The sequence below is a fragment of the Beta vulgaris genome, chromosome 5 (genome assembly GCF_026745355.1).
Source record: "Beta vulgaris subsp. vulgaris cultivar EL10 chromosome 5, EL10.2, whole genome shotgun sequence".
Classification (NCBI taxonomy): domain Eukaryota; kingdom Viridiplantae; phylum Streptophyta; class Magnoliopsida; order Caryophyllales; family Amaranthaceae; genus Beta; species Beta vulgaris.
The window spans coordinates 5,534,042-5,547,245 of NC_079206.1; the positions used below are offsets into that span (position 1 = coordinate 5,534,042).

The window sequence follows — 13,204 nt, forward strand, 5'->3', positions numbered from 1 at the left end:
ATATATATAAATATAATCGTGGAACAACTTATAGGATCCGTGGAGTCTCGTGAACAAAGGAAAAATCATCATATTAATTAAGAAGTAGTTGAGACTGCTCTTGTAGCAGTATTTAAGAAAATGCCCAAGAAAAATGTTGAGGATGAAGACGAAGAGAAGTCATCCAAAGGTATGAATCTAAAACTTTCTTGCAATGTTTGAAAAATGACTAACCATGATACTGCATATTGTTGGCATTAAGGAAAGCCACAATGCTGGAAATGCAAAATGTTTGATTATATAGAAAAGAATTGCAAGGTCAAGAAAAACAAGAGATTTCCAATTTTAGTAAAGAATATCAAGAAGAAACTTTATATTGGAGAAGATTATTATTTTAAGTTTGCTAATGACAAGTGCATTAGCGAGGAGGGTTGATGACACGAGCACCTACAACAAAAAAAATTTGGAGAACAAATACTTTGGTTGATGGCTGGTGACACGAGCATTAGTAAGATAGTCGGTAACATGGGTACCAACGGAAATATCGTAAAAATTGAGAAGACATATTGAGAAGACGGAGGTTGGTGACATAGGTGTCAACATTGGAACTCGATCAAAAGTACATATCCTGTGGTGGTTGGTGACAAGTGCATCAACAAGATTTTCTAAAGATAGTACAAAATTTTTTAGATTAAGAGAGAGTGTTAGAAATATTAATCTTGAAAAATCTAGAAACAATAATGTAATCAACACCACTCTCAGTGCAATCCCAGCCTATTCCATAACTTGCATCTGCCTCCCAGCCAAGACCATCTCAACCATTGCAACCACTGTTCAAAATTTCTTTTGGGGGTCCCAGGAGGGAAAAAATAAAACAGCCTTGATCTCCTGGGATAAAATCAGTGGCCCTATGAATCTAGAAGGGTTGGGAGTGAGGAAAACTAGTCTCTCAAGATGGTAACTTGGAACTTGAAGGACCAAACATGAATAATTTTGGACTTATTTATTATCTATACAATAACTATATGAAGAATTTCTACACATGGTCATACTCATAGAGATGTAAATTACTAGTTCAATTTTTGTTTGGATAGTTTAGGGTCGAAGTACTACAATAACTTTTGTAATTGTATGTAGAATACTCCCTGCGTTTCTTTTTAATCTACACTTTCTTTTTTAGTACGTTTCTTTTAATCTACACACTGTTGCTTTTTCTATTTTGGGTAACATATCACATCTACTTTCTCCTCTTTTTGCACCCCATGTCATTCACTTTAATATTTTAACCCACTCTTTTGTTTCTCTCTCTCACTTTTCAATTTTTCTCTCCACCTTTTCAGTTTCCCTCTCATACTTTTGTCCTTCATCCTTGGTTCTCTCCCAAAGTAAAGTGAGTAAATTAAAACGAAACTGAGGGAATATATAATTTATATATCATTTGGTCTCAAATTTCAAATAATATACTCTAATACTCTCTTCATAATTGTCGTTCAATATTTCTCTGTATATTTATGTGTAGAATAAGTTAAGAGATTATTCAGCGAAAAGCTTCCAAAATAAAAAATACTATAGAATATGTAGGTGGTTACAGGCAGGTTGCTAAGATTAAAGAATGGAGTTTGGGAGATGAAGTTGAAAACATGTTGGACAAGAACCCAATGTCGCTAGGAGTATTATTGCAGTAACAGCCCGGATTTCCCTAACCAGCTCACAAAGGATAAGCACAATGAAAGAGACTCTAGTTGATATAACCCAGACTATTACCATCACACTTACCGAACTACATCAAAGAGTGTGGAACTCAATTCCCAATTCTATTCAAATTGATTAACTATTACAATAATGCTATGATTCTCAAACTTTATTCTCGTTAATTTCTACGGAAAATCCGGCAAAATTTCCTTCGAAAATAGGACAACGCTAAAGCGAGAAATGATTTAAACCTGTTTGCAAATTCAATTTATAAAATATTTCCAAATCTCAAAGCTCAACAATCTCAACGCTTTCGCGGAGCAACAACCAACAGATAATCAAGAGCACTAGCTAACGATTCTTAAATGAAGAAATAGATTATAGATTATAAACGATTAACTATTACCAGTGGAGTGTCCTCACTTCAATAACAAATATAATACTGCACCATCTCGTATCAGCTTCAACTTGCAAAAGAATAACTCACGGCTTCAACCTGAAACATTTAAGATACTGCCACCTACCAAGTGACAGGCCACAGAAATGACAAAACAACGTACACACATCAGCAAAGTTGAGTACTAACCACATGCTTTGGTGGCTTTTACTTGAAAACAACTCTCACGCAATCAACATAAGTTCAACAATCATACCAATCATAGCATGCTTAACAGCAATATTCTTGTTGAACATACATATTATATTTCTATCCAATTCCTCGTTTCACAATACATCACTAATCATATCGTAACAAACACTATAAGTTGACTTCCAACAATAACATGTTTCTATATTCTCATTTAATCAACCTTTCGACTTACCACGATTTCATAGTAGGAATTTGAGGTCACCACCTTCGATATCAACAATATCTTCATTTTCTTTAGTCGATTTCTTAATGAAAATGCACACTTGTGCTTTCATATTCTATCAATCACTTTCTTATATTCTATAAACAACCTCTTATCGGGCAATAAATATCATAACTTTCACTATAACGATTCCTTATCGGGAATCCACATAACAAGATAAGGAATCGATTCCTTATCGGGAATCCAACATTACAAGATACGATTCCTTATCAGGAATCCAACATGAGTATCACTTACCAAGATATGTCTCCTTATCAGGAAACCACTATCGAGATTCATGTTCATATATTGAATAAACATTCATTACTTACCTGATATGATTCCTTATCGGGAATTCAATATTGAAATAACTTTCATACTTGCGACAACATTCTTTTTAACTAGGGGGAAAGAGAACGCGGCGGAGGAGATAAAGCTTACACTCCGGGGGTCGTCACCCAACCATTCGCTTTACTTTTGGCCAATAACCGCGACTAGTCCGGAGTATATTTTTCCGCTGATTTCACCAGCCATCCACAGGTTTCACATTACTTGATATAACGCCCGATTATCACCCCACAGAGCAATGGGCAGGTTTCCCTGCGGGGCCCCCAAGATTCACAATCCATGGGGCACTGTTCGTGTCACCTCATCCTTCGACTCAGACGAGGCTACTTTCCCCTTTAAGATTCCTTTCGATATCGTTCATAACTCAATCAAATCATTCATATAACTCATCCAATAATTTAGTAAATCTTAATAAAGATCTTTGAATACGAACCAAACCAAGTGATCTTCCCCGTAGATAACCATATTCATTTAACATATAACTCTTATAAATACATATTTCAAATCGATGCATACATGGCTTTCAATTCCAATTCCAATCATTAAGCTTGTGAGCCACAACTGGTAGTAAGTAATCATGTCAATAAAATATCCAAAACAATATCACTAGGTCTCTCAGTTAGAATTAACTAACAAGAGTTAACTTAAAATACACAACTTAAGCTTCATCAATCAAAGGTGGATTACAAATAAGTAAATATGACTCAAGTTATACCATTAGCTGAGTTCTAATTAACATGATCAACAGTAAAACCAATTATAGACTATACCCATAGTCACAGAGCGAGTTTATCTCATTAAAATAATTCCATTACCTAAGTTGGACTTCTCCAAAGTAATTCACAACTTATATTGATTTACATAGTTAAATATACGCACTAATTAGTTAATCACTAGTCAAATAGTCTGACTTTATTATCTTATTCCATTTATAGTTATCAAACTAAAATACTTTATTAACCACGTCATCACTAGTCTAATCCATAATTAAGTAAACTAACTCCCATACTCTTCTTATTATTAGTAGTAATTAGTTAATCCTTTCTTCGACTTTATGCAGGTTATTAATTAGGTTGACTCATTTAAGGAGTATACTCAAACTATTCTTCCACATAACATCATTGATAACTTTAGTCAAATTATGTAAACTTTACTTGATTGCAAACTTTCATCTAATTAGTCATCTTCTTAAAGTCATAACCGACAAGAAAATCATTTTAGTTATACTTAAAAATATTAACATTAGATTACCAAGTTTAAGACCTTCACGACTAACAATTCATAGTTAGAATTTACCCCATTCCAGTTATTTAGGTCACTTCCAAACACCAATACAAGATACTTTAACCATAAACCAATAACACTTCAACTTGGAGTTTCGCTTACAAACCATGCACCTCGACCATCATGCAACTAAATCATTAACACTTCGTCAATTAATGTTTGTCTCACAACCAAGGAGTATATTGTAACTACACATAGTTATATATTAATACATAACTTGAATGGAAAGTCTTAATATCAATCCACATAGCAAGTCTGACTTAATTATAAATGATTAACACCAAGAACTATAAATGAGATATCTTTAAACTAATTAGCAACTTATGTAGAACATGATAATTTAGCCCCACATATAAACTTGTATTAATGAATACAAACCACTAATCCACATTTTCAATAGCAATCTATTTAGAAAATGTTCTATGTACACATAACCTTCAATCTATTTCTAAATAGTGTAACATTAATCTAGTTCTGGTAATTATACTTATTACTCATGACATTAAGTTCATATAGTACTAACAAATCCTTTCCTAAAGGAGTAATAACTACTTAGAAGTTGCAAACAAGGTTACCATTTCATATTATCAATTGTGCTCTAAAAAGAAACTCAAAATATAATTACAAAGACCACTTTAACTATCATTTTGATGTTCATACTCCGCTAATATTTATGCAACTCGATAAATTAACTCATTAATAACTAAATTCCAACAATCTACAATTAATTATACGTTAACCACTAATCCCACTAAATTAAAGATTTCGTTAAATTAAGTTAAGGACTTAAAGTTGACATCTTTCTCCAAATTATCAGAACCACACTTAAGATGATCACTTATCTCTAAGACTTACTTCAATTTGGGCTTCCAATCACAACGAACAAACATTTACCACGAATGAATAAAGACAACACTTTCATATTTGAACCTTCAATTCACAACGATTGATTCAACATCACTATAATCATACCCATATAACCAACCAACCTAAATCCATGAAATTCACAAGCCAACCAACACAAACATCACCAAGTATTTCACAAACCAGTAGAATCAATTCAACAACAGTCATTCTCACACTCAACCATCAATTCATAATCATTAATCTAATTGTATTCTAAACTATAAATAGGATTAACCCAATCTTAAATAGAGGTTAAAAGTATTAGTACCAAAAAGAGGAGACCCACGCCACGACGGCGACAACGCAGCAACATAGCAACGCGAGAAGAGAGAAAGAAGGCCAGCAATTGCAGCGGCAATGTGCGGTGGTGGCGGACCACCACCCAGCAGCAGCAGCACCATCAACAACGACAGCAACAGGGGACATAAACCTCGGCAGCAGCAACAACAAGAAGGGAGAGAGTGACGACAAGTGGTGATTCAACACCCGCAAGAAGGGCGCCGCAACGACGACAACAACATCAACAACACCGCCACAGACCGCGATGGATGACAGCAGCGCCGACAAGACAACGCCATGAAGCTAGGCTCAGCCGAAAGTTAGAGGAGAGGAGAGAGAAATTTGCGATGGTGCAGTGGCGAGCGGCGGCGAGGTTCGACGCGACTTCACCAGCAAGCAAGGGAGGCCGACGAGAAGGCAGCGAACAGAAGGGAGGGGTCGGGGTTTCACCGGGAGAGGAGAGAGAGTTTGATTTTCTTTTACAGTTTGTTTGGTAGAAGGAATTTGGAAGGAAAAGAAAGAAAGTGGAAGGAAATTTATTACGTTCCAATGTTTGGTTCATTAAAAAAAATTATATGAAAGGAAATGGGAGGAATTGGAAGGAAAGACTCTTTAATAAAATTTCACTTTTCTTTCCTCCCAAAAGCGGGGGAATTCGGAAGGAAAGAGAAAATTTATACCAAACATGGAAAATTAAGGTTTTTTTCCTTTCTCTTCCATTCTTTTCCTTTCTCTTCCCTTCCTTTCTCTTCCCTTTCTTTCCTTTACTAAAAATGAACCAAACACACTGTTAGGGTTTGGAACTTTGGGTTTCTATTTTGGGCAAAATACAACTCAACTAGTTGCACAAAACCCAAAATATAAATTACAAAATAATAATAATAACCTCATAAAATTAAATAAATAAATATATTACAAACATGAAAATATAATTCACATTCCATATCTGAAATAATATAAGAATTTTTGAAACATAATTAACTTAATAAATATATTTAACGTTTAAATAAACACTCTTAAAAACTAGGGCTATTACACTTGCACAAACATAGAATTTGTGGCCCCAAACAAAATATTATGGGCTACAAAGTTAAAGTTTTGTTGCACAAAAATAGTCTTGACAACGAGTTGACTCGATTCCCATACACCACTTTTACTACATGGGCGACGGGGCTATGGCGACGACCCACCGACGAGATGTAATCCATTGTCCACTGCTTTGGGCAACGAGTTAGAGGCTTTGGGGTACGGATTTTATCATTGCACAAAGTACAATAATTGATTATGTCCATGATGTCCTTCTTAATATATTTGCAAATTATCAACTCATAAATTTGAATATTTAAAAATTCCAAATAATGATTAATATTGAATCATAAAAATGTGTCTTTTTGTTATTTATTAGTGTATCTTATATATATATATATATATATATATATATATATATATATATATATATATATATATATATATATATATATATATATATATATATAATATTATATATATATATATATATATATTATAACACTAAAAAGTACACGAGCAAAAATTATGCCAATGTCCATATTAGTCATTTTATATAATTAATTACTCCGCTTTTTTAATTTGCTACACTGTTCTTTTTGGGAAATGAACCACTAATTTTGACCAATTATTTTGATTTTTTATAAGTAAAAATATAGTTATTTGTGGTCATGTTAGATTCATCTCGATATGTAGATTCATAATATCAAATTTTTATTTAAAATAAATAAGAGATATTAAGGATTAATAAACGTGTTGAAACCTGCACAACAACGAACAATGTAATAAATAAAAAATAAGCAGAGGGGATAACAATAAGGTATGAGCTACTTACCAAACACCTTTATACAAACAACCAATACGATCAACTAGCCAAATCAGCTAATGTAATAAGCTATCAACTAATACAATTAGCTAATATATATTCGTTAATTTCTTTGTATTTTCGCTGGTAATTTTGTTTGTAATTTCATTGTTAACATTCTCTGTTTTTTCATTGGTATTTCTTTGTATTTTCGTAGTTCCATGGTTTATCTTTCATTTGTTTCGAGAAAAGAAACAATTATATCGATCAATTCCGATTAATGTCTTTGCATTTTCGTTGTTAATGTGAACTATTTTTTCAGTTCATATTTGGGTTAATTTATGCAAATTTTTTTATTGTGCATATTAATTGTATTTTTGAATTTTCTTTATTAATTTATTTTCGATTTTATTGTGGAATATTGCAAGCTGAACTTTTATGGATTTTTTTTTTAATGGTTGTGGATTTTTTTTTTACTTTTATGGTTTTACAGTGAAATGTATTGTGAAATACTGTAAACTGTGGTATTTTCGTTACTATGGAATATTGCGAGATGGGTTTTTTTTATGGAATATTGCAAGCTAAGGGCTCGTTCGGTATCATTTTTTGTTTTCAATTTTCAGTTTTTTTGAAAACTAAAAACAAAAAACAGGAAACTAGAAAAAGTGGTTTTCACTTTTTAGTTGCCAGTTTTCAAAATCATCATGTTCCTAATAAATTTGATTAATTTTTTATTCATTATAGGACATATATCATATGACTTTGAAAATCAAAAAACAAAAAAACAGAAAACCACAGTAATACCGAACGGGCCCTAAATTTTTGTATTTGAGTTTTGATGGTTTTGATGTGGAGTATTACAACCCGTTTTTTTTTTTATGTACATTGGACTTAACTGATCCAGTCGGATCTCAAAACTTGATTAGTTCACTTACATAACTGATCCAATTTTATGTTCTAAACCGGAGCAGTTAAGCGTTAACTTTTCTTAATCGCTCCACCCGGCCCCCAACTGATGTGGTTCATTTCCAGATCAATTCACCCCATTTTAACTGGATCAGTTAAGATATTTTTCACTAGTGATTGTACTTCAAAGTTGCATATAATTACTTAAGTTGTGAAATATTACTCCTTTTGTGCATTTTTAGTGTTTTTTTTATGAATTTCATGTATTGAGAATATAATTGGAATATCACTGGACAAACTTGAGCATTCGGAGCATTTGGAATGAAGTTATATCGAATAAGGATTGTTAAGGATATTTTTTAGTGCAATTTGAGCTGAAGTGAAGCTGGAATTGAGGAGAGGAAATGTAGAAATTGAAACATGTCTACTTTTGCCGTCTATAACTTTTGATGGGCTAATGATAATTTCATGATTCTTAGTGGTATTGGAAATTAACTTGAAGGGATCTCCAATAATAGGTTGCACGATCCAAGACAAATTATATTTTGGGAGATATGGGTTTTGCAAGTTCATACTATTTTGCTGAACCTTGTCACGTGTGCGCATATTAGTTAGTTCTGCCCTTTCAATGATTAAATTGATCTTCCTTATCTTGTGACTTACATTCCTAGTTTCCTACGAGTACTATAAGATACACTTTTATATTATAATATTTCTAATTAGGTTAGGAGACATTATATTTTTATTATTCAATTAGAGTTATTTTCTTTTCTTGGAGTTTTTCTCTCTCTAGTTCTTCCAAAAGACTCATATTATTAGCCTAGTTTACTTTTTAGTTACAGTTTGGAGATTCAAGATTGTGTCTTTAATCAAGATTTCATATTCATCTTCCATTCGAGCATTATTAATCAAGTTTTATTCTTTTGCTTTTATTTCCTTGTTATTCTGATCATGTTTTTAGTTAAGTTTGTTGCTTTTGTTACCATGATTTATGAGTTATCGTTTTATCTAAGATTGAGTTGAGCCCTAGTATGGATGTATCTTATATACTTCTTCCGTTCCAAATTAGATGTTACACTTTCTATTTTAAGAAGTTTCAAATTAGATGTTACACTTTCATTTTGGGTAATAATTTCTCTCTATCTCTGTCCTATCACATGGGACCCTTTTGTTTTCTTTCTCTATCTCTCTTCTCTCCAAAAAATTGTCTAGGAGTCCGTGATCTTAAAAGTGTAACATCTAAATTGAAAAGGAGGAAGTATGAAATTTTCTCTAAATCCCATGTTATTGAATTATATGCTTATGGTTTGATAAGATTGTGCTTGCAATCAATTTTACTCATAATTCATCCCTAGTTTTATATATTGCCAATGAGTGTTGGAGTTGAAATTATGATTTATTTGTTGTTGGATTGTTATTTCATTAATTGAGTTCGTCAACTGAAGTAGGATCTTACTTAATATAATCTTGTCATTAATTAAATTCTCCATGAAATAGGAGAGATCTAAAATTGGGAAATCTTGTCATTAATGTTTTGATATTGACTTTTAATGTTTCTGATTGTGTATGTAAACCATGAAAATATGAGACATACATGTTGTTTTGTCTTTTGTTATCACGAAAGTGAGTTCTATGTATTTGAGTATAACAAAGGATTTAATTTCAGTTTGCAATTATGCTTTATTTTTAAGTTATGAAGGATTATCAATCTTACCAAAGCTGTAATTGCACAACAGGAATGTCAGTTATGTCTTGATTAATTTATTTAGTGATAATGCTCAATCTTAGTATTTTAATCATCATAGTTACTATTATTGGTATTTTTTTGTTACTATTTTGCTTCTAGTTATTTCACATCAACTTGGATATTGAACTGTTTAGCTATTACATAATTTATAATCAACTAGAGTTTAAGGTCTTGTTTGGTTGTATATAGGAAGTTATACTTCCTAGGAAGTTATTTTTTCCATGTTTTTGAAATTCCTAGGAAGTGTAAAATTGTGTTTGGTTGATAATGGGAAGTAGAACTTCCTATGGGAAGCTCTACTTACCTAGGGAGACCTAGGTAAGTAACTTCCTCCATTTTGGAGGAAGTAGAACTTCTTAGTAAGTACAAATTCTCATGGTTTTGTCAACCAAACAACTTCACATACTTCTACTTTCTAGGAATTTGCACTTCCCATGATTTGTTTTGTCAACCAAACAAGGCTTAATATTGCACCTCCTTGAATTTGACTCGTATGTACTACAACACGGGTATTCACTTAAGATCGACTATATATAACTTTCAATACCTCAGATGTGACAAATGACAATCTCTTTTTCGTGGCAGATGATAATTTTCTCCTCGACGAAACATACTCTCAAGTCATACACTCATACTCTTCCATTCTAGTGTTAGTTTAGACTTTAGAGTACCCTTGAAGCATATCATGTTGTCAAACAATATGATTGTAAAACTGTAGTCATTGAAAAAAGTATAGAATCATATAATACTGTAGACAATCCATTTTTCATCCCATTTTCTCAATATTGCAAAGCCAAACCTTAACTTACAAGCTACACTTAATGGAAAAAATTGAACTATCAAGAACACTAGTTCTGATTACAATTAGGATCATCAAAAGTATGGTGGTCTATAATCATGTTCAATTATAGGCACAGTTCTAGTTGCAGTAGCAGTAGGAGCCTTCACATGCCCAACCATGGTAACTTGCAAAGCTTCTTCCTCATATGCCCTTCTCACCATATCTTCCAATTTCGACCTCTTCTTTGCTTTTGCAAACATGGCAACTAAGAGCAACCCCAACAAGAAGACACCCAATGCAGCCCCTACTGAGCTCCCTACCGCGATTTTCCACCTACTGATCCCCTTTGTGTACTCAGCTGGAGGAGATGAGCGCGAGCTCGAACCAATAGTCTTTATCACCAGCCCTATATGACCCTGCTTCTTGGCTTCACAAACATGTGGTGACACCATACTTGTTAATGTCACCTTACCTTGCACTTCAAAGTTAGCACAATATGGCATTTTATCCTTCATACTCTTAGAATCAATCTGAGTAATATTAGTAAAATCCACCTTAATTGGATCCCCATCAGCAACAATTCGGAGCTCGAATGGGTCTGGACTACTTATGTTTTGATAATCATCTCCACCATTATAAGCTAGGATGCCTAAAATTGGTGTAACAAGTTGATAACCTTGTAATTTATAACTATCATAGTATATAGTAGACCAATTTAACCCAAGTTCTTGTCTAATTAGTATAACTCTCTCTACACAAGGATTAATCATAACACCTTTCCTTAAGTAAAACTCCTTAACTCGACCACCATACCTCCTTAGACTACCACATCGAAATCGCGCTGTATCAACCTTAATACCAGAGAGATTTGCTGGTAAATTTACATGGTTTACCTCTCCTGTTCTGAAGTTCATCTCATCATAGAGTCCAACTGTGTAGTCTCTAATGGCAAGATCAAGCAGACGAGCAGAACGAATATTAAGGACTGTTTTATCGTCCGACGTCGATAATGTATCTGTACTTACTGAAGAAAATGATGCTGAAGATGAAGATGGTGATACCAATGATATAAGGGGGAGAAGCATCAAAAACAGGGGAAAAACAGAGCCCATATGGGTAGAAGGAAAGTATAATAAAGGGTAATTAAGGGGTGATTAGGAAAATTTACGACGATTTCGAAGTCGTTTTTTCATTAAAAGGAGTGTTGCTAATGAAAGGTAGCAGACTTTTTGGGGAATTCAGGGTGGATTGAGGAAGAGAGTATGTGAGAGGGAAAGGGAAAGCTTATAGAAGAACAGGATTAAAACAGGGGAAGGATTAGAAGAAAAAGAGGAAAGTAAAGTAGATGTTTGTTTTTCCATAGCATGGTGTTTAATTGTGGATAGAATATGCGTTTGTTGGGCCATCATAGCTTTTAAGTCAAAAGGGTTCCCTCCTTTTATAGGCAATGGCCAATGTGAGAGTAGCAAATGATTTGCTTTGCACTACAGTCTGCATGTATTTGTATAATTGTATTCATTCTTTCTAAGCCACGGGTTGTATAATCTAAGTTAGAAAAATAGTAACTATATTTTGGGGTTGATCAAATATGAGAATATACATGCATGTCATATTCTAATGATATGGTCAAAAAATTTGATTTTCATAGAAGAAAGTTATCAAATGTTTCATGTTGCATAAGTTATCTATCACACAATATGGATATATACAAGATTAGATACTTAAACTTTAAGATGAAAAGATGACAACAGACATGCGGATTTACATGTTGAATTAGATGCATGGTAAATCAGGATTAGGCATGAGTTAATAATGTTATGTCAGGCTAGCATTTTTTTTCCAGCTTTATCAGCACAAGTGTCATATCATGGCGTGGGACAACTTTCGGCATTTTTTTTTATGTTTAGGTTAAAAATAGAGCTTGATATATTAGTCAAACCAAGTAAAGTCATCCGTCATGGTAGGTCCAATTTTCAAAATTGTTAAAGACGTCGTTGCCACGATCCTCAAGTAATATATGACATTGCATCAGGCTAGCAACAAGCTCGTATGAGTTAGGCTTAGATCAAGCTAGCCCAAGCACGGTGGCATAGAGGCACGACCCATGCCTAGTGAAGATATCGTGGAAAAAGATAATAAATTAGGAACGGTTATCAATTAAATTATGCAGTAACATAAAATTATAATAACCATCAAACAGTTAATTTTATTTTTTTTTGAAAAGGTATTGATCTTGGAGATCGTAATTCGTAACAAGAAGTTGCCAACAATTTGAGGTAAGTAGGGATTATATCTTGTGTCCAATGTCTTTGTCTATTCAATAATCTAATATAAAGTATACTACAAAGAAACAATAATAGAACAAATTAAGCTTACATTTTTAAGTACTGTAAAGTTTTACGTACCATATCATATTTGTGCTGGATTAGATCTGGAACAATGATCTCTTGGTTTAATTTGTAAATCTTTTGGACAGAATGGACATTCACATGACTGACAATAGATCTCAAAAGTGTAATTTCTACTGGTAATCATAGTTAGTTAGTTACAACTTACGCAAATGTCAAAAAGATTAAGCCCGTTGATCCCATCTTTATTTA

General features: G+C 33.1%; 1 protein-coding gene and 1 long non-coding RNA gene across 2 annotated transcripts; both read right to left on the reverse strand.

Annotated features, from left to right (window-relative positions):
- Window positions 1-1,912: 1,912 nt before the first annotated feature.
- On the reverse strand, window positions 1,913-5,876 carry LOC125497632 (uncharacterized). The gene is made up of 2 exons (XR_007274632.2): window positions 5,329-5,876; window positions 1,913-2,184 (listed from the first exon to the last, which is right to left on the reverse strand). It is a non-coding gene; the product is annotated as an uncharacterized LOC125497632 (long non-coding RNA).
- Window positions 5,877-10,572: 4,696 nt separating this feature from the next.
- LOC104892375 (hypothetical protein) lies at window positions 10,573-12,023 on the reverse strand. Its single transcript, XM_010678294.3, has one exon. It carries the CDS (start codon window positions 11,714-11,716, stop codon window positions 10,697-10,699), a length of 1,020 nt encoding a protein of 339 aa, XP_010676596.1. The 5' UTR covers window positions 11,717-12,023; the 3' UTR covers window positions 10,573-10,696.
- Window positions 12,024-13,204: the final 1,181 nt, after the last annotated feature.

Coding starts and splice junctions, on each gene's coding strand:
- LOC104892375 (XM_010678294.3), bottom strand. CDS start 11,716: ATGGGCTCTGTTTTTCCCCTGTTTTTGATGCTTCTCCCCCTTATATCA.